Here is a 21,309-nt window from a genome sequence, read left to right on the forward strand (position 1 = left end):
TTCATTTTTAAAGAAGTCACGGTAACTATGTTTTTATTTATTTAGTCATTGAAAAAGACAAAGTGTGGACTTGTCAGTAACAGCAGGTTTGTTTTCATGTGCCCGTAGGGAGGTGGCTGGCTGAACAAGGTGTCATGTCCACAGAGTTCTGTTCTGAGAGTGATGTTATTTTAGGCCTTGTTTGCTGTTGCCGAAGTAAACAGTAATTTTGTCATTAGTTTCACTGAAAGCAAAAATGAATAATTTGAAAGCGCAATACTTGTAGGATATTAATTGCGTGCACAGGAATAGCTGTTAATGTGGATAGTTAATGTTAGTGTAAATGCAGACCCTCACCCATCTGAGCCAAGTTTGTTAGAAAATCCTTGTTACTATGTTATCAAGAATGCCTAAAATGTATTTAGTATTTGGCATGACAGATAAAACGACCCAAAACAAAGTTGATTTGGTTTTTTTTCCTAATTTGAGTGAAAGCTATTTTAATAAGAAATTAAACCAGGAAGTTTAACATAATTTCAGCAAAGCACATTATCAAAAGTGTATCTGTCTCCTCTTGTTTTTCTTTTAAAAGGGGGAATAATGGCAGTAGTCTACCTACTTCTGGTGTTCTGACTTTCAAAAGTTTTAAAAAATATCCCCAAATCAGTATCACCACAGAAACAAAGCACTTCCGAAATCTACAAACCACTGGTTGAGAAGACACTTCCTCCCTTTGGGTGTAAAGCAGCCACTTATAACAGGATAGCGACCAGTACAGGTGTGATTCAAATGAAACAGATGGAATATAAACACCAATATGAAATTTGTTGAGGACCATTAGCTTTGTGTTGTGCCAAAGACAACTAGTTTCAGAAGCATGAAACACTTGAAACCTCTCAAAGGAAATATTAATTCTAACTTCCAGTTTCTTTTTGCTACCTCTTGCTTTCCCAGGATTCAACCCTTTTCACTGTGATGGAGATGTTCTCGCTGAATTCCCTTAAAGGTAAGGACCTGAAACAATCTTCAACTTACCCCTTATTTTTTCCTTTGTTCAGAGATTTAATGCTATAGCAGATGGATGATGAAAATTAATTTGTAAGAAACAGTACTGTCCTCTGTGTTGGATAAATGAGAGGTTTGTCCTACAAATGCCTTTGTCAGACTTCCTTCTCAATGCGTTAGGGACAAAAGAGGAAGTGGAGATGACTGTACCTGAACTAGCGATAGCTCTGCAGCGTAGGATGTGTGTTTTTATGCTTGAGACCGCTTTATTTCTGAGGGGAGCCCAGCCTGCAACACTTGCACTTCAAGCCTAAAGCGAGGGTGGTTGCTGTAACCAATGTATATCAGTTCTGTCTTGGTTAGTGTAGCATGTGAGGTAAATGTTGCAAGTAAGCTCAGTTACATTAGAGTATCGCAGGGAAACAGAATTTGGAAGGAGAGAAGACTCCTTCTGTTACCCAATAGATGACAATGTGGACTTGTTTGCTTGTTAGCTTAAAGGCTTTTCCCCCCCCCCTTTTAATTTTACCCTCCTAAACATACCTGCATCCTTTTGTACCAGTTCAGTAAGCACTTTCTCCTTGGTGTTTCATACTTTAAATACCTGTCAACTGTTATTGTGTCCTTTTTTCTTCCCTGTCATTGCTTTGCCTACCTCTTTCTTTCGATCATATTTTTTTCTTAAGAAATCCCTCCAGTCACTTGCTGGCTTTTGTTCTCTTTTGCTGTTCGTTTCTGAACTCTGTTATTTAGGCTTAAAATAAGGTGCGTGGAATGGGATAAAATATTCCAGATATGGCTGAACCAATGATGGATCACTACCTCCTGTCTCAGGGAAGTCATGCTTCTGCTTTAGCGCTTGGGGAACACAGCAGCGTACCAGCCATTTTTGTAACACTGCCACGCTAGTGAGTCACCAATATTGTGGGTTCTGTATTTAAAACAAAAATTCCCAGAATGCTTTATAAGTCCAGGGCAGAGTATTATGTACAGAGTAATTTTAGTTGGGAATAAAAACCCTCTCATTTGTTGAATAGCATGACCTGGGTTGGAGTCTGAGAGAGAGAGAAGGAACTTCTCCTGTGAGGGCTAGTGGTTTGTCATGGCCAGACTGGGTTTGGGATTCTGGGTGTTCTAACACTTGTGTTCTGGGGGAAAAGGAAGTCTTTCACATAACGTGGCTTGTTAACGAGCTTCTGCATAGTGCTGCTGCCTCTACAAAGGCTTGGCTAGAGAAGATGAATTAACCACAGCTCATCGAAGTGAGCCTGAACTGGCAAAGCCTGGGAAGACGGCTTTAAGCGATTATTTATATGCTGTTTAACGCTCGTCTCTGCAAAATAAAGATATTTGGACTGAGTATGTGGAATCTATGGCTTCTGAAATTTTTTAATAAATTGAGTCTTAACTATATATTTTCTGTGCTCGTAAGATAATTTTTATATCATACAGTGACAAACCACTAGCCCTACCCATGTGAAACTTTCTGTGCACCAACACACTCTCTTGCAGCATCTTCTCCCAGATTTCTCCTTCCCATTGACTGTGTGTTTCCAAGACTTTCCCCAGGCATGTACTCCATCTGTTTTCTTTTGTTTGTTTTGCTTTTAATCACTGTGGTCTCCAGCCATGGTTTTCATCTCCTTAGGGCTCTTGTTACCTTTTGTGCTTCTTCTCTGATGTTCACGACTTGAAACAGCTTAGTAGCTGTGATTGTTATTTTCTTCACTGCTGGATAGCTTATTGCCTCATCTAGATCTTGGGAAAATGCTAAATAAACCAGCAACTATATCAAGTTAAGTAATTTCACAGTAGATTCATCTTCCTAGAAGGATGTATTAATGTTTACATACCATTTCCAGCCACCCTTCCTTTCTAGTCCTCCTTGAAGCTTTTGTTTCCAAACCATCTGAAGTTTATTTCTGAAAGTAAGAGTTCGTGCAACATGCTCTCAAAAGATTTACATATAATTCATTTCCTTAAATTGAGTTGTCTAGCAAGATTGTTCTCCTTTTTAGTGGACCAATGCTCTTAGAATTTGTAATCTAAGCCTTTTTAATTAGAGTGCCAGAATAATTTTCATATCTTTCAAAAAAAAAAAGGGGGGTGGCAGTGGCAAAAAAAGCCCGTTTTGTGTCTTCTGGTGCTGCTTCAAGATCTGGGTTTGTTTATTTTGTTTGCTTTTGTTTTTTTGAGTAAAACATAACTGCACAGATAAATCACTAGCTAATTCACAGACGTTCTAAAAAGGGTGCAGATTGGAAAAGGCATATTTGGTGTAGTAAGTTGGGTTTTTTTTGTGCTCATGCATGCTCCTCCAGAGTTGTTTCTTACACAGGGTTTTCTTCTTCTTGAACCTTTTCTTGTGGAATACAGCCTTCATAAAACTTAAGTGTGTAATTAAATTAGTTAATCCTTTTGTGGCTTATCAAAGATTTATCTTTCTCATGTAAAAACAAACAAACAAATCACCCACCACCCATCCCAAAACGCCACCCCCCCTTTTTTTATCATGGTGCTTAAACAACCATTCATGTAAATTTTTGGTTTACACACAAAATATTCACTGAGCAATAAGGTATTTTGATATAAAAATGATACCCTGGTTTAAAGAAACACACAACTTAATGGTAGTCCAGAGTATACGTTGCAGCCAGAGATAATAAAATGTATAGATATTGCTTAGCAATTACCTAGGTATCTAAACATTACCTAGTCTGCAGGTGTGTCTGTTAGGGTGCAGGCAGATTGTATGCGTAGCTGAAGACAAGAAACCCAAAACAACGTTCAGGTACCTGTTTCTGAATTTGCCCTTCTGAATCAGTCTTGCAGTCACTTGTATTAGTACAATCGGAAAGATCGCTCTGCCTTTAAATGCGCAGGGATGGCAAATAATGTCTAAAGGAGTGAAACCGAGAGCGGACGAATGCTGTTGAAAGCATAGTAAAAATTGCACGTGTGGGTTTTTTCCTTTTAATTAGAGAAGTTTAGTAATGATTCTAAAATAAAATCCATGTGTGGAGGTCTAGCCAGTGGACTGTGTTTGCAGTATCACCACCAGGTTGCTCAGATCTTGGAGCAGATGACATCTCTCTGTGGTAACCTTTCTTTGAACGCGTGTGAAGACATCCTGGTTTTTGGGGTGTGTGTGTGTGACACCTACGAAATATTCCCGAAAGCCTTTCAGCCAACCTATATCCATAATGTGTGGTGTATCTGTGTGCGAGTGTGTGCTTTGAGTTGCTGCGTTGTTTCTGTTGGACGCACATGTGTCAGGAGGGCCGATGTCCCCAGGCAGGGCTGGTAGAGCTCGATGATGCAAGTGCCGTTGATTTTTTTTTCCCCCAAAAGAGAAAGAAAATATCTTTCTGCTGGTTTAAAGCTTCAGCGGGCGGTGCGAGTCCTCCGTCTTCCCACAGCGGCTGGCACCTCTCCGGCAGGAGCGCGGTGAGCTGCCGCTCTCTGCCTCCACGTCTTCTGGCAGGGACGCGAAGGCAGATTCTTTTTGTGGGTTGATTTTTTTCCTTTTCTTTCCCGTTCCCTGTGGTTGGCTTTGTCAGTGCGGTCCCGGTGTGGCGGGGGGGAGACGCTCCCACCCGTGTGGGCTCAGCGTCTCCCCCGCCCGCGGTTCGCGGCGAGGGGTGCATCCTGCGCTACGTCCTCCTGCGCGCCGGGGGGCGCCGCGGCGCGGACGAGGCCTTCCCGCAGGAGCGCCCGGCCGCGCCCTGCCTGAAGCCGGCGCCGGGCAACCTCAAGATGGCGGCGCTGGGGCTGCTGCTGCAGGCGGCGGCTGCCTGCGGCTCGGCCGGGCCGCTGCGCCTTTGCCGCTGTTACCGGGCGCCGCCGGGGACGCGCGGGCTCTGCACCCGGCTGCCGGCGCCCCAGAGCGCCGGCGAGGCGAGGCAGGAGGAGGAGCCGGGCGCTGAGGAGGAGGACGCCGCCGCCATGGTGAAGGGTGAGCCGGGGGCGAGGCGGGGCGGGGGGAGGAACCGGCGGCGCCCCCGGTGTGCGCGGCTCGGCGGCCGGGGAAGCGGCGCCGCGCCGGCCCGCACGCAGCGGAAGGGAGGAGCGAGCCCCGCTGCCCGGTGCTGGGAGGAGGGAGCGTGAGCGCGCCGCACGTCCCTCCCCCCGCCTGCAGCCGGGCCGCGCCGCCCGCCGGCCTCCTCTCGCTGCGGGCGGCCGGGCTAGGCCGCGTCGGGCCCCGCCGGTGGGAGGGGTGGACGGGCCGCATCGCGGGGAGCGGCGCGGCCTTGAGCCCCGGCCCTGGGGACGGGGCGCCCCGCCGGGATGCGCGGCAAGGGAGAGGAGCCGGCCAGCTGCGGCGGTGTGTGCACGCACGGCTGCGCCGCCGCCGCAGGTAACGGGCCGGCGCCGGGAGGTGTGGCGGGGGCGGCCGGGCCGGGCGGGCAGTGCCGGTGGCCGCCGGCGGGCAGCGAGGGCCGGGGCCTTTGTAGCAGCCCCCGCCGCGCTGCGCGGGTGCGCGGCGCTCTTTGTTGGCGGGCGAGCGGGGATTCCCCGGCGAGCGGCAGCGGCGTGCGGGGCCCTTCGGCTCAAGGTCGCCCGCCGGCAGCCGGGCCGGCCGGGAGTCCTCGCCGCTTCGACGCGCCCGCCGCGGCCTGACGCGAGAGGAGTCGTAAGTGGGTCTTTCGCTAGAAATCCTGGTGGATCGTGCACGCCCATCCAGCATCGCCAGGAAAACCGCTCTGCCCTCGGCGTGCAGCAAGTCGCGTTAGTCAGGGCGGGAGCGGGCTGCGGGAGCGGGGAGCATCGCCCTCTCTGCCTCCCAGCCGGGTCCCGCTGCCGGGGCTGCGGGCGGCGCTGAACGCGGTGCGAGCAGCTCTTGTCAGCAAAAGTCCTGATGCTCGCAGCGCTCGTGAATCTGGCCGGGGCTGATGTCTCTGCTGAAGCCTGGAAGGTTTCTCTTGCTGCCGTCGGTCCTGCAGCCTACAGCAGAGCTGTGTGCGGGAGGGCACGGGGCTCAGGCGTCTGAAGGGTAAATGCTTTCCTCCTGTTCAGAAGGAATCGTGGCTTTTTCAAAAGAGTATTTGAAAGTGTGTTTTGATGTCGTGTTTTGACAATTGCTTTTTGTTAGATTATGAAGAGTGAAGAACGCTTCTAGTTCAGCAAGATAGGAGTAATTTTGTGCCGGAGGTTACTACTTCCAGGCTGTGACCTGAACTGCTGCATTTTCCCTTTTAAAATCACTGGTTTGTTTGCAGTTTTATTTGTTAGGCTGTAATCTTCCACTTTGGAAATTCAGTTTATTACATTAAAAATTCTACTCTTTTTTTTTTTTTTTTTTTTTCATTTTTCCCCCTGCTCATCCTTCTGTGTTCTGTGCTTCCTTCCTACTCTCTAGCACTTCTTTTTTTATTATTATTGTTATTATTGTTTTCTTTTTGTCGATCCTGAATTCTTTGGGTCTTGGTTCCATTTTCCTTTCAGAAGCTCTGCTGAGCTTTATCTTGTAGCTCAGAGTCGGTCTTTAATGGTTGTGTTCAAGCTGTTCAACAGAGCAAATTATCTGACTTTGAAAGTAAATGCTAAACCGCCCCAAATTATTGTTTAATGAGCTGGTTCAGGTGTTGCCTGAGAAGTAGTAGACTTTTTTTTTTTTTTCTTCCCCCTTTTGTACTTCATTCCTCACCATTCCTCTTTCTAAGGTATGTTTTCAGAGAGTACTTGAGTGCTTTTATCTCTGGGTTTCTGTTCACACATCCTTCCAGTGTATGTGGTGGATTGACTGTGGAAGGCTCTTCTGGTGACAATTTGGCAGTGCTAGAAGATTAGTTTCAGATGAGCAAATAAAAAGTTTTCAGGGTCTTTTTGTAAGTCTGTCCTGCCTGTACAGCGGCTGCTTGATCACACAGAGATCATAAAAGTTCTTTTAAGAAAACTATAAGGGCAAGTTCTAAGCCTTCAACTTCTCAGTTGATGGCTTGTTAGCTATCCTCATTTGACTGCTTTTGTTATTAGCCTTGGATACAAATATGGAAAAATCGACTCTCAGCTGAGGCCAGCTTAAAAATGTATTGGCATTAATATTTAAGGCTTGGTTTTGTTGGCCTAGGTGGTGGGATTTTGGAGCAGACTCTATGATGCAGAGCTGCTTTGCCTGCTCAGTCAGGTCTGTGGCACTTTTCGCTTGTTGCTGAGACTTACGTGATCTTGACCTGTGTTTTGCTCCAAGAAAGAATCTTTCTCTAATTAATTTTTAAAAATGAAAAGAATTAACTTTGCCATCTCATAGTATCACAGAATAATTTAGGTTGCACTGAAGCTCTGGGTGCTGTGTGGTCTGATCCCTTTCTCAGGGCAGGCCCAGCTGGAGGGGGTGATCAGGGCTGTATCCAGCCGAGTTCTGAGTGTTCCAGGGATGGAGGCTGGCCATCAGTCACTTTCATTCTCTGATGATCTGACTTGCTTTTGAAGAAGCCCTGTCAGTTTTACCAATTTTTAAGTTTGTTCTTGTTTAGGCAAGAACTGCATGTGTTTTTTATTACTGTATATGGTTGAAAGGAGTCTTGGTGAGGATTGCTAGATGATGGTTTAAAAAAAAAACCCAGCAAAAAAACCCCAAATCCCCCAAAAGTAATAATATTTTGGTGTACTCCAAACTAAACTGCCAGGTGGAACCTCTCTCTCCCTCCACCTCTCCCTAGTAAAACATGTCTAGGCTAATTCCTTATGAAATGGATATTATGGAGCCACAGGGCTTTCTTCCCTGTGAATTTTTGATGTGTTTGGAGCATTCTTCGCTGACTTGAATTTATTACTGCGGGGGCTCATATCTTGATGAATGTTGTATTTAATAGTTTGTCCTTGCTGCTCATTTGTTGCTTCTCCAGGGATAGCTTGTTTGTTGCTTCTCCAGGGAAGAGAATTTGAGGGAAGATAGAAACTGTCAAAATGAATGTAATGCTCCTCTGTCTTCTGTGAACAAGACTATGGGCATTTGTTGTCATCTTGTACCTGACAGTGTCTTTGCTTGTCAGGTTTGTTGCCTTTGGCCACTACAGCTGGGAGTTGTTTGTTTTTTCTTTCTATTTTTTTTTCTTTCAGTGTTGCCTGAAATTATGGTGGACTTTCACAATCAAATTAAGCTAAAGCACTCGCTGGCTTTGTGGAACTTAAAATAGTTAATTGGCTTCTTTGATAACCCCACCCTCAGTTGTCTGCTATCCAAGACAGGCTTTTAATGTTTGTTTGTGATCTCAGAGCCATGGTTTGAACATCATATGTAGTTCTGGCTTGATAGGAATTGAGTATAAAAATCAACTCTGTTTTGGGAGTATTAGGTTATACTCCTTGCTTCTGCAGGGCTGTGACTACCGCTAATATGATTTCTACCCAAATATCCATTCTCAGCAGTGAGAGAGCTAAGTGTTTGGAGGAAGATGCCAAGAAATCCAATCTGGCAGGGAAGGAAACATTCTGCAAATCCAGTTCTGCAATTTTGGATTGTTTCTTTAAAAACTATGGGTGAGGCATGGCTTCATGCAAGATAAGAACCTTCCAGTTCTCAAACTCGGGATAAGAATGGGCTGAGGGTAATCCATGAAGCCTTAGAGTCGCTGTTGATTCGTCAGATGGTGCTGCTGAATATGGCATTGTCAGCTGTGAAGAATACATTGTGTCTTGGTTGGTAATTCAGAGTCTGATCTGCAAGCCAGAACTAGGCTTTGTTATTTAGAGATCCTATTCTTTGCTCTAGAATGGGTTAAGTATTTAGTCTTCACTGGGGACTCACCTCAGAATGTGAGAAATTGGCTCTGTCATGAGGTGACTGCATTGGGGGGGGGGGGAGGGGAGGATAGAGCAGAGCATTTAAAAAGAATGTGCTTCTTGCTTCTGCCTGTTACTTATCACAAAATTTCTCAGGTTATTGTTTTTGAATGAGGAAGCAACTAGAGGCCTAATAATACAGGCTGGTGCTAGAGGTTGTTTCATTTAGTGGTTTGTGGTTTTTTTTTAAATTTCTCATTTATTAAGTGAATTTAATAGTGCATTTGGGAACTGTGTTACTACTCCTCCCTCCATGTGTCCCAGCAACATAGCATGGAATAGAACTGCAGAATGCCAAAATCTTAGTCACTTTTCCACTTTTCTTGAGCAGGTCGAAGTCTGAATATAGTGGTGCTTGCTGTATGAGTAGGTAGAAGTGTCACCGATTTGCTGTATAATTACAGAAAATTGACTTGTAGGTCTTTGTTAGGCTGAGACTCTTTTCCTGCTATCCATAGAAGGTAAATCACAGACAAGTAGTGTTCATAAACCACAGTAATTCCTGCGTATCCCCCTGTAATTGTCCAAGAGTTTTGCCCAAGTAAGTGTAAGCAGCCTGTGGGCTTTTTTTTATTATAACAGAAGATGCCGCAGCTGACTGTCATGCACAGGAGAGTGGCAGGAAGCCCATTGTGTGGGGCTTGGTCTTTTCAACATCAGTACAGTTGAAGGAGATTGAGCAGGCAGCAGTTTTAATCTGTTCATTTTGACACTGCCCTCTAAATACCAGCTTGTCCTCTACATACCAGGTTGAGAAGCAATGCCAACCTGAGCCAGCTCCAGCTGCAAGTCGGAATTAAACAACTGTCGAATTACAATGCGGCCTGTCTTCAAATGATATCCAGTTCTTCACATCTTTATCGCAGGTTACAGAGGTTGTATTTCAGTATCTCTCTGTAGATGTTAAGGATGGTATCTGGTCCATTTGGCTTCTGAAAGTGGATTCTCTGAGGTTCAGGTGGTTCTTCTGTGGTTTGGAGGAAGAAGTTTCAAAACTGAGTGTCACCAGTAATTTATTTTTTTTTTTCTGAACTCTGGATCAGTGTGCTGGTGTTTTCTTTTTTTTTTTTTTTTCTCTGAAGAGGGTGATACGATCAGCAGCATGGGCTTTTGCTCTCCCTCACCTAAGTATGCACAGTCTGACAAGTGCTGGTCTGCAGTGGTGCAACATAACTCTTTTGCCTTCTCTAAAACTCCTGCAATTTCCCTGGTGGTCAGCTTTCAGGTGAGCCCTCACGATACATCCTTGTAACTTCGATTTTCCCTAGCTGTGCAGCTTCTTGGAGAATGTCTCTTGCGTGTGCCTGTATTACAGACCCTTTTTCTTCAATGCTTGCTAGCTTCTTTGAAGCTTGTTACTGTGTATCTTCATTATAATGACTCTGCAATTGGGAGTTTTCGGCAAAACATGGTGGCAGATCTTGGTGATGCTCTAATGAGTGTGGCTATCGGGCCATTTCTACTTGGATTTGGTAGCTCAATCCAAAAGTCCAGATTCTGGCAGTACCAGATCTTGTGTTGCTGACTTCTGATTCATTGCTGAAACTTCCCCTAAATAGCTGTAGAGAATTTAGAACCCTTCTAAAAAGTAGTGCTCAAACCGGTTGGTGGTCTGCAAGAAGATCAATGACGTTCCGACTGCCTGGGGAGCGTACGTTTGTGATGTTGGCTGAACTTAGGATCAGAGTGCCTTAGCTGTGCTTGCTGCTGCCGGAATGGGAGATCCTATTCCTCTCCCCTATTCCTTTGCACTGTTTTTGGGTACCTGCAGGACTGTGCAGTTGGCTGACTTAGGAGCCCTGCAAAACCCAGTGTACTTCTTTTTCTGATTTAGCTTTCTGTTGGGTTAGAGCTGCAAATCATCTCTGTGCATTTGGGTTTGTGCCAGAGCTGGAGCAGTGGTAGCATTAGAGCCTGGGAGAAGCAGCACCTACCTCTCGCCACAACAGTGAGCTGTTGGTTCCACCCCTTTGTGTAGTGTAACTACTTCTGGAATTGTTACCGTGTTAAATTTAATCTGATCTTGTCTGGGCTGCTGCTCAAAATAAAGGCTCTCCCCTACAGTGTGGCAGTGATGCATGTGAGAGGGGAGTTAGAGCAGCATCCTTGCTGGTGTTGGCACCAGGGAGGAGGCTGGGACATGAGGTGAGCGTGACATTGCTCTGTCTGGGGGCAGTGTGATTTGTATTATTGTTATTTTTTTTAAATGAGTGATGTGAAGTGATCATTAATATCCCCTTCCTGCAAGCGCTGTAGCCTGAGCAGTATTTCTCACCTGCTGGGGCAGGGGACCTGTGCTCAACTAGCCAGTCCTACCAGCCCGCAACGCCTGCTGCCTCTGGCGCTGCTTCTTAGCTTCCTGCTTAGGCTGGTTGATCTCCAAATACTGTGTTGGCAAACTTCTTTCCAGGGGGTTCTCTGAGCAATTTAGTACAAACCCATATTCCCAGCCTCTAACCCAGCCATCTCAATAAATTCAGGGAGAAGTCCCCAGGGTTTTTTCACATTACTGCCAATGGCTGCATCTCATGTGTAGCTTGTGTGTCATTGAGGCCCTTGATTTAACCCTGAGGTGACCTGCATGGTTCAGGAGGGGGATACAAATACCAAAGTCTGTTCAAAATAGTTTTTGCTCATTTTGTTTTCAACATTGAAGAATGACAAACAGAGCTGCTTTTGCCTCCATAGTGAGGAAACCACCAACTCCATGGGTTAATCTGGGCTTTGTATTCTGGGCTATGATATTTGTATTCAGGTTCAACAGGTATATGTAGTATGTAATTTTTTCTGTTGACACTGTGTCCTTTTGGGGCGAAAAAAAAGTCCTTCCAAACTGTTAGGTGACTGTTGGCATCACTGGATCATGGAGTTGGACTGTCAGTGCTGCAGTTTTAACTAGAGGATATTCATGCTTTTGAAAGAGGGGGAAACAAGCTGTGTGTTTCAGAAGCCTGGGACAAACAGTATGGTTGTCCATTTTGGATTTGCAGTGTCATCTTACATGTGGAGCTCGGGAGACTGCACTCCTGTGTACCATTTTGCTGATGCCTGGAGACATTGTAGGTGAACCACTTAATACCTCTGCTTACTTTTCTCACTGTAACCTTAGAGATATTAATGCTCACAGAGCTGCAGTGAAGCAGGTGTTACAACATGTCTTTGAACAGGACTGCACAAGAACTATAAGATATTTAGTTCCTCTTTTTTGTTTGTTTGTTGTTTTTTTTTTCCCTCCAGATTCCAGAGACCTATTAAAGGAATTTCCACAGCCTAAAAACTTGCTCAACAGTGTGATTGGACGAGCCCTGGGCATTTCTCATGCAAGGGACAAGCTGGTGTACATCCATACTAATGGGCCAAGAAAAAAGGTAATCCTGTTGTGAGGGGATGGGCGGCGGGTAGGTATGTTGCACATAAGAGTGGGAAGTGAGCCAGGAATACTGCTAATCCTGGAAATAACTCTTTAATAGAGAGAATTATAGAAGCGTTTTAATTCAATGTCAATGTTCTGTGATCATCTCTCAAACAAGAAATAGTCTCACTTCTTCCAGTTTCTCTTTATTTTCACATACTTTAATAGGTATATAAATGTAGGTCCTGTCCCTGTCCTTTTGTGTGTGGAAGGATGGATCTTTTTTCTTCTAAGTAGCTCACTGTAACTGGCTTTTTTTCAGGAGAAAGACACATAGTCTGTACTCAAATGTGTTGGGCAATGTACATCACTACCTCAGAAAATTGAAGTTTAAATGCTGTATTTTATATCTTAGTAGGCCTAGATTTTAGTGTAGATTCTAATAGAACAAATGCCAAAGCCTAAAATGTTCAATTGCAGCCAAGAAAGAAGAATTTGTTTGCGATGGCGGGAGGCTTGTAATACTACTTAAGGGCAAAATGAAATACAGACTCTGTTGTTGTTGTTGTTAAATAAAATGGAGGAATTCCAGGCAAACAGTTTGCCAAATAGATTGAGCTCTTGGTGGGATGTGAGAGGCCTAGATCCAAATCTGTGCTATAAACTGAGCAGAAGTTCTTAACTGATGGGTGCTCTGTGTTCGGGGGTTTGCCTCCTTTTATCGTCTAGCTGTCATTCTAGAGCTGAAAGCAATTTCCAGCTGAAGTTTGACTGTAATGTATGTTCCAGGAGAAGCTTCAGTTCTGATGGATTAACATTTTCCAACAAATTTCTGTCTAAAATTCCCCAGAGTTTTTATTACCATGCCCCTTTTAAAGTGTCCCTGCATTCTAGGCAACACGTTAGTAAATGGTTACTTTAGTTTCTTTATTGTTTTATTGTTTTTCTTGCTTTTCCTTGATGAGCTGTAGTACAGTTTCCTAACGTGAATTTCTGAATACCATAACGAATGCCTTATCATTTTAGTTTGCAGAATCAGTTCATGTTTTTGCTAGCACTTAAATAGAGTTAATGTTGAGGATAACTTTAGATTAAAACAAAACAAAATAATAAACAAAAACCCCAAAGGAGCTCTTGGAGAAAACAAGGCTTGGATCTCAACCTCCTCCTTCCCTTACCTTCGCCCCCGCCCGCACAAAACCAACCACCCAGAGAAGTGTGTGGGGATGGAAGGACAGGTGAGACAACCTGGATAAGTCTGGGTTGGAAGTGAGCAAGGTTTTTTTCATGAGCACCCAGTAACTTGGCCTTCATGAGACAACTTTTTTCTCAGCAGGTCTGTGCCTTTTCATGCAGAGCCCCCAGGCAAAATGCGTAGCAATTTCCTACGGTAAGATGAGATTCAGGTGGCAGGCAGCCAGCCAGATGTAGACTGCTGAAGTCGGGAGCCTTTTCTCTAGCCTTATAGGTGGGGTTTTCCCAGCAGACCTAAACGCCACCTTTCATCTTTGCTGCAGAAACAGGAGAGAATTCCTTAGGCGTTTCCCTCCTTTGAGCCTTGCAGAAACTCAGCTACAGCATCTGCACGGCCAGGAGTAGAGCGAGTTCTTGGTTTGGAGTGATTTTTTTTTAAGAAAGGGCAGGGTTCAGCTTTCAGCATTCTTTGCCTCTGCAAGTTTTGCAGCTGCTCTCATCCAACTGTACTGGTATAAGAGGAGCTCTGGCGGTGCTGTTAGTTCTTGTAATAGCTTGTGTTGGGCAGCATATGCAGAAGGCTGGATTCTCATGTGCCCAATGAGTATGGTCGCTGCCTGTGTAACTGTGATGCAGTATGCTGCTACTGAAAATTACAGTGAGGAAGCAGTTAGGAAGAATTGCTTGCCATTGCAACTGGACATGTGTTGGAAATCGCATGTTGGTTCTCAGGCATGGTCTGGTGTGCTGCAGTGTACGTAGGAGCAGTTACTCTGAAACTGAATTGTTCTTGTAATGAGCTCTTGGCATTTGATTCCTCTGAGATGACACACTGCAGCCTGTGAAGCCCAGAGTATGTGGCACTGTGCTGGAAGTCAGCCTGGCTTTTGGGCCTGGCTCAGCCATGCAGCTTCTATGTGACTGTGGGCACCTTGTATCCCTTTTCCAGGCTTTTCTTTCTATGTTACTGGAATGGAGCTTCCCATAAAGGGACCAAACAAGCAGTTTGTTTGGGATTTTTCATTTGTAGTTCTCTTTGCCTGGAGTTCAGAGATATTTGAAGTAGATATGCTCCTGATGGAGGAGAGAGTTTGTTCTGTACTGTCTCACTTAACTGGTTATCTTTGCTTTTCAGAAAGTCACTCTGCACATAAAATGGCCTAAGAATGTGGAAGTGGAAGGCTATGGGACCAAGAAGATTGATGCTGAGAGGCAGGCAGCAGCTGCAGCATGTCAGCTTTTCAAGGTGAGCTTATGCTGCTCCTTAGCTTGAAGAAACAAGCCTTTGAGTGTGCCAGCCTTGTCTGTTTTGGTGGTGTGATTTCTGACTTTTATCTCTCTCTTTGCCTGCTCACTTTCTTAGTTGGCCTGTCTGTTAATCAAGAGTAGAGGGCGAAGCCTTGAGCTGTCTGAATCCATCTGAACATAAAAGTCCACTTGCTTCAGCCAGGCAGGGACTCACTACATTCTTTGAGTTCTGGTCTTTGTGCTTTATGTCCTAGACCTTAATCAGCTTCTATCTTAGTCTCGGTGTCTGTGGCAAGTCGAGCTTCCCTCAGGTGTATTTGCTGCCACAGTTCACTAACTCGCGCTTCTGTCAGTCTACCTGTGTGTATTTTGTAAGTGCAGATCCTTCAGGGGCTTTTCTTTCCTCTTCCTGTAAGCCATAATGTGGCAATTACGTGTTCTGTTTACAGACTATGTTCTGTCTTACGAGCCACTTACTTACGGCTGGACATGGTTGCTATCTGTGCACAGCCAGTGTCAGACAAGTACAGTACGGTTACAAAGGTCACTCTTTAAGGTAACGGTGTTCCATAGCTGCTATCTGAGGATGAGATGCAGTTTTGTCTTCAGCTCTGCCACTGACTGTTGTCTGCAACCTTGAGCAAGTGACTTTGCTCTTTGCTTTTGGAGCTTCCCTTTCATCTGTGGAGTAGGAACAATGATATCTTCCTGCTAAGGAAAAAGATGCTGTGGATGGTCTAACAAGAAGAGAGCTTCTTGATTTGGTTGTAGACAGAGAAAGCTACATTAAGAAGTGACTAGCCTTCAGAAGTTAAGAATTGCAGCATGAAAACTGGCAGTTTCTTCAGCTGCCCCCTGTGCTTAGGCTAGCTTTTTTAATCCTGTGATTAGCAAGACTGGTTTCACTGACTGATTTCGTTCCACGCGAAACATGGTTAGTGCTCATTCAGGTAACATCCACTGGAAATATGTGCTTATTTTATCCTCGCTAGTCAGTGTGCAATGAAAGCATTGTTTCTTGCTTCCTTTGAGAGCCTGGAAATTTTCAAAGGAAAAAAATTCCTATCTATGCTTATGATATATTTTTCCCCAGATTTTGGAAATGACTAAACTGTACTTTAGAACTTAAAAAAAACCCAAATCTGAAACCACAGATTCAGCATACAAAGCGTTAACGCTGGTGCTTTTCCAGTTAAACCTATAACCTAATGGAAGGCCCTCATGATGAGAAGCCTTGTGCAGTCATAGCTATAGAAATAGCTACTGATACTGCTTTAAATAAACAGTCATCACTTCAAGAAAAGTAGTAGTATCTAATTGATGTAGAGAGTGTGAATGTAGTGACTTTGAGTACAATAGCTAGCAAAGTGAACTCTTGCTGTCTTAGGTGCTCCTCAGCACAATGTAATACAGCCTTGTCTAATATGGGGCCATTGGGAGGCCTAGAGATGTAACTTCTAACTTATTGCAGCGGTCTGGTAAGATGTAGCATGTGTTGCACTGTAGATATGTCTGGAGATTCATGTGAGGTGAGGTTCTAAATGTAGGTGGTAGGCCAGCAGTAATTAGGAACTCTTCTGTTGCAAAAAATGCTGGGTTAGGGAGGTCTTGGTACTGCTTATGCGAATAACTGTTCTTGTGAAATGAAAGGAAGGAGATGAATCATTCCCTGAATTCTCATCTTGTGTTATCCCAGATTATAATTGTTTAGACTAGCCTTTCTAAAAAGATAAATTTCATGCTCTGAGGTGGGTTTCAAAACTTCAGATGCTAAATATAGTTAGTAGTTTGTAAAATACCAATAAATCTTGACGCACCCTTTCTAACAAGCTATGTGATGCTAAGCAGTTGTGCTTTGGGAAGTATGTTTAGTGAACAGATTCCCTTTCTTAAGAAAAACGGCAGAAGGAAAGCTTTAAGTTTCTGAAAGTTCTTTTTCTTTCTGTCTTGTTTTGTGGGATACGAAGAAATTGCTCCTGTATGTGTCTCCTTTGCCAGATGTATTTTGGTTTTCTGCAGTAACCCAGATCTGCCTCTTTACTGCAGCTAACAAGGGGTTTTTCTCTTGTAGGGCTGGGGTTTGCTGGGGCCGAGAAATGAGCTCTTTGATGCTGCAAAGTACCGGCTTCTTGCTGACCAGCTTGGCTGTCCTGACGAGAGGTGGTGCTCAGAGGGCAAGTGGCGCTCCAAGTCCGGACCTTCTCTCGCTGACTTGTCAACCTGCTGGCGACGGATGGAGCCAGATGATTCCATCCAGCCCATGGAACAGGGCAGGATGCCTAAAGCAATGAGGAGAGAAGAGCTGGAGGAAGGGGAGCTAGAGGAAGGGGAACTGGAGGAAGGAGAGCTGGAAGAAGAAGCAATCGATGTTTCTGATTATCTACCTATGGCACATCAGGATGCTCGAACCCCAGGCAGAGATGCCAGGTACGTCTGCCCTGATAGCTGCTAATCCAGGGCAGTAACGGAGAGACTTTTCTTTGTAGCTGATCACAGAATCCTAGAATGGTTTGGGTTGGAAGGGCCCTTAAAGACCCCCCAGTCCCACCCCTGCCACGCGCAGGGCCCCCTTCCCCCAGCCCCGGTGGCTCCCAGCCCCGTCCAGCCTGGCCTTGGGCACTGCCAGGGCTGGGGCACCCACAGCTGCTCTGGGCAGCCCGTGCCGGCGCCTCGCCGCCCTCACAGGGAAGGATTTCTCCCTCAGCTCTGATCTCCATCTGCCCTCTCTCAGCGCAAAGCCGTTCCCCCTTGTCCTGGCGCTGCAGGCCCTTGGGAAAAGCCCCTCCCCAGCTTCCTCGCCGGCCCCTTTGGGTGCTGGAAGGTGCTCCAGGGTCTCCAGGAGCCTTCCCTTCTCCGGGCTGAACAGCCCCAGCGCTCCCAGCCCGGCTGCGCAGCAGAGGGGCTCCAGCCCTCTGGCCATCTCCGTGGCCTCCTCTGGCCCCGCTCCAACAGGTCCGTGCCCTCCTTATGCTGGGGGCCCCGGAGCTGGAGGCGGCGCTGCAGGGGGGTCTCAGCAGAGCGGGGCAGAGGGGCAGAGCCCCCTCCCTCGCCCCGCCAGCCATGCTGATGATGCACCCCTGCAGTTCCTCGCAGCTGAGCTGCAGCTTCCCGCGGTGCTGGTGTGGCCTGCAGGTGGGCCAAACAGTGACTACTGTACCGTTCTTTATGCGAGCAATGGTGGGGCATCCTGGTCTTTTACCTGGCTGTCATCACAAGAGAATGCATAGGCGTCTTCTCTGGAGTCTTGCCCTTTGGATAGACTGCTACCTACTTGTTACCTGCCTTTCTTATTCTTCTGTGCCTAAAGAGATTTCCATTCCCAGAAGTTGTGCGTGTGCACTTTGACCTTTCTTGACCACCCTAATTTTTGAAGGCAGTATTAAATCTGCTTCTCTTCATCATCCTAGTTGCTTGCTTGACTTCGTATTTTATGGGCACAAATCTTGGATTTTTAGTAGTCAACAGGAGTAAGATCTGTAAGATCCTGATGGTGATGGTTGTTTTTAGGGATGTTCTTTGCGTTTGGCATTACTTATTTACTAAATCTGTTAAAATCTGTTGATGCTACCTGGTTTGCAGTGTTAGTGTAAAGCTCTGATGGCTTTCTAGTAGGTGGCTTTACGGTGCTGTGTGATTGTTCCATGACTGACAGATCTTAGTAGCAAGACACTGCTTGACTTTTCAGATGACCAAAATTATTTGTGCCTTTAACTACAGAGTTTCAGACCTCAGTAGCAGACCTGAATTGAGGTAGGTCTGAGCACAAAGTGGATATTTGCATATCAAACTGTTCTGATCTTCCATCTAGCCGAGGAGGGAGTTCCATTGAAATGACAGATGACAACACTGCCATCCGTGCCCTGACACAGTTCCCACTTCCAAAAAATCTCCTGGCCCAAGTGATTCAGATTGCAACCTCTTCTTCCACAGTCAAGGTAAGATGCTGTTTGACTCCTGCCAGAGACAAAGCTGAAAGACTCCAACTGGAATCACTTTGAATGTTTTTTTGGGGCAGTTGAGAACTGGGGAGAGAAGGGAAATTAAAACTAGGCCTAGAAAAATCAGCCTGAAGAGCATGGAAAAGGCTTTGTGGTGAGAATTGGGGAAATGTCTTAACAGAAGCATGAGGAGTATTGTTACTTGAAGCCAGAGCAATACAGGAGCTGCTGTCTGAATGGAGGAGAATATTTTTTGAGGTGATACATTTGCATTTCCCCATACATCTGCAACAAACACAAGTTTGTGTTAGTTGGAGCAATGTGCAATTTCTGCACTGACGGAATCTTTCCACAACTCAGTTCTTGTCAGTATCTGGTGATCCTCCTCCTTGGTGCGTGTCACCCACCGCCTTTCCAGTCCTCATGTGCTTAGCAAACAGTAGCTGTGCTCCACCCCATAGGCTCTCAGGGATGTTTTCCACACAGCTGTATGCCCTCATTTTTGCTTAGCCAGTGCCTTGTGAGCTGGGGGCGGGCAGAATTCAGTGAAGTTAAACTTGTTCTGGTGCACTGTTAAAAACAAACGAACAGAAACCCCAAAACAAACAAAAAACCCCACCCCAACAACTTAAGCTTTGCTTAGGAATATTGGGCTGTATTTGAAAATGCCTGGGTAGTTATGTAGACTCTTCACACCTCCCCAGAACTGATGTTGTTTCTGCGTCTTTTAGGAATACATGCAGTTCCGTACAGTAGGCACCAAGACCAAGATCTGCAAGCTCACGCTCCGCTGGCCCTGTCCGATGACTTTTGCTGCCAAGGGCCGTCGCAAGGTGGAGGCAGAAAACAAAGCAGCAGCCCTGGCCTGTCAGAAGCTTAAGGTAAATACACGTGGCTCCTACATTCCATGTCTAATGTGTCTGTGAACAGAGCTCCTTGCACCTCACTTGCCATATTTGAGCCTAATGGGGTGATGCCTGAAACTTGCTGATCTTTGACTTCATGCTTAATAAACATTTATTTCCAAACCTTGGGATTTGGTCCAAATTGCTGTTGTACCCATCTAGTGTCTGACCTGTGGAGGCTGTTGTGCTTGTTTTGAACCCTCAACAAAAAGTGATGTGTAGGGATCACCCTGGTAGTGTTTGGCTTGTCCCCATGGCTACCTTGCTGCTGTCTACTAAGACAGACTGTCTTATCGTTCTTGTCCGTGTACTAACCCAGACACATAGCTGCAGTAGTTTCGCTGCAGACTCTAGAGTCAGAAGAGGGGAAGTCCAAGAAAATAAAGTAGGACTTGTTACTGAATTGACACAACATAACAGAACCATAGCAAGAGAGTTAACAGCCCTTGCAAGAGGGTTTTGTCAGATAACTGTGGCTGCTGTTTCTTTGGTGGCTCTGTTTAAGACCTCCTTGTGAGTGGTGTTGTGTTGGGGGCAGGTAGTGGTTGTCTCCAGTGTGTCTGTTTCACGGGAGCTGAGATGGGATCATGTCTTGTTTCTTGCTGTGGCAAAAGCAGGAATGATGGGTTTGGGATATGGGATAAAGAGTTAGTTAGCCTCTCTGAACATGTAGGACCCATGTACTCTATATCCCAGCACTTCGTATGCAGCAGTCTTGTGCCTGATAGTGGTGTTTGCCTCTTCCTCTGCAGAGCCTTGGCTTGGTGGACAAGAACAACAACCCCCTCAGCCATGCTATGTACAACATGACTTCACTCCGGGAGCTTGGTGAGAACCAGAGGAAACCCTGCCACATCAAAGTGCCCGAAGCAACCCTACGCAAGATTGAGAACTATCTGAATCATGTAAGGCTTGCTCAGCGGTCTGAGAATCACCTTTGGCTGATCCCATTTAACTTCAGGAGTTGCATGTGGGTTGAAAGCCTCACATCGAAATGTTGAGGGAATTCATGGCTTAATAGTTTGCCACAAAAACTGATCAGTCTCTGCTGACCTTTGGGTAAGGGGGACCCTCACTGGGCAGTGGACTGTCTCTGTATTCACCTTTGACATTTGTCTGTATTATTTGGCTTTTGAGAAGTTACGGAGTGCAGCTTTGGATTGCTTATAGCCTCCCTATGAATGCTGCCTTGTGCAGGTGTTGGTTCCATTAAACTGTGGTTGTGCCTTGTAGCTTTGCAAGGGTGAGGTGCCCGATACCGGCACATTTCCTTTGGGAGTGTCTCCATGCACATTTCCTTTGAGAGTGTGTCTCACAGTATTGTACATCAGCAGCGAGTGCAGCTCCTCAGGCACCTGGTGGTGCTTTCACCCAGGAGATCCCTCTTCCTGGTGGACCAGGGTGAACAGACAGCCACGGGAGCTGAAGCAGGGCCAAGACAGGGTTCCTTAGCAGCATTCACTGTCAGAGCAGGAGTTAGCACTAAGGTAAGATGAGGTTGAGCATAGCTCAGGTACAAATGTGGGTAGCTTGTTGAAGTCACTGAAAATAATGCCTGTGTTTGGAAGTTGGCATGTCGCTGGTGGAGTACTCTTTGGCCTGGACAGTAGAGATCTTGGGCGATCTTTACGGTATTTTACAGATACTGTAAAATAAAGGAAACAACAATGGATGTCCTAGAAAGCCAAGACTGCACCTCAGACAGCAGCTGCTTCTGAATGACCTGCTGTGAGTGACTGGACTAAGGGCTAGAAAAGTTAGGTAAACGGCAGCATCTTGGAGGAGTCTGGTCTGCCTCCCGTGCTTACACAGACATGAGCTGTCACACCATGTGTAGAAGGGATGGCTTGCGACTGAATAAGGCTGAATCCAAAAGTACTGATTTGTAGCTGAACTTGTAATC

At 45.8% G+C, this 21,309-nt stretch overlaps 1 protein-coding gene across 6 annotated transcripts in view; it reads left to right on the forward strand.

Annotated features, from left to right (window-relative positions):
- DHX30 (DExH-box helicase 30) overlaps nt 1-21,309 on the forward strand; it is a 34,141-nt gene that overhangs the window by 2,940 nt on the left and 9,892 nt on the right. For 3 of the 6 annotated variants that reach the window (XM_056333989.1, XM_056333987.1, XM_056333988.1), the window contains exons 2-8: nt 934-985; nt 12,007-12,137; nt 14,451-14,561; nt 16,635-16,990; nt 18,372-18,498; nt 19,233-19,382; nt 20,159-20,311. In XM_056333989.1, the coding sequence (XP_056189964.1) occupies nt 955-985; nt 12,007-12,137; nt 14,451-14,561; nt 16,635-16,990; nt 18,372-18,498; nt 19,233-19,382; nt 20,159-20,311 (1,059 nt within the window). In that variant the 5' untranslated portion in view covers nt 934-954. Of the gene's footprint in view, nt 1-933; nt 986-3,705; nt 4,940-5,036; nt 5,342-11,576; nt 11,829-12,006; nt 12,138-14,450; nt 14,562-16,634; nt 16,991-18,371; nt 18,499-19,232; nt 19,383-20,158; nt 20,312-21,309 lie in introns of those variants that run through there. The other 3 variants (XM_056333984.1, XM_056333986.1, XM_056333985.1) reach the window with 3 other exon arrangements.

This window comes from Falco biarmicus, chromosome 4 (assembly GCF_023638135.1).
Source record: "Falco biarmicus isolate bFalBia1 chromosome 4, bFalBia1.pri, whole genome shotgun sequence".
Lineage (NCBI taxonomy): Eukaryota > Metazoa > Chordata > Aves > Falconiformes > Falconidae > Falco > Falco biarmicus.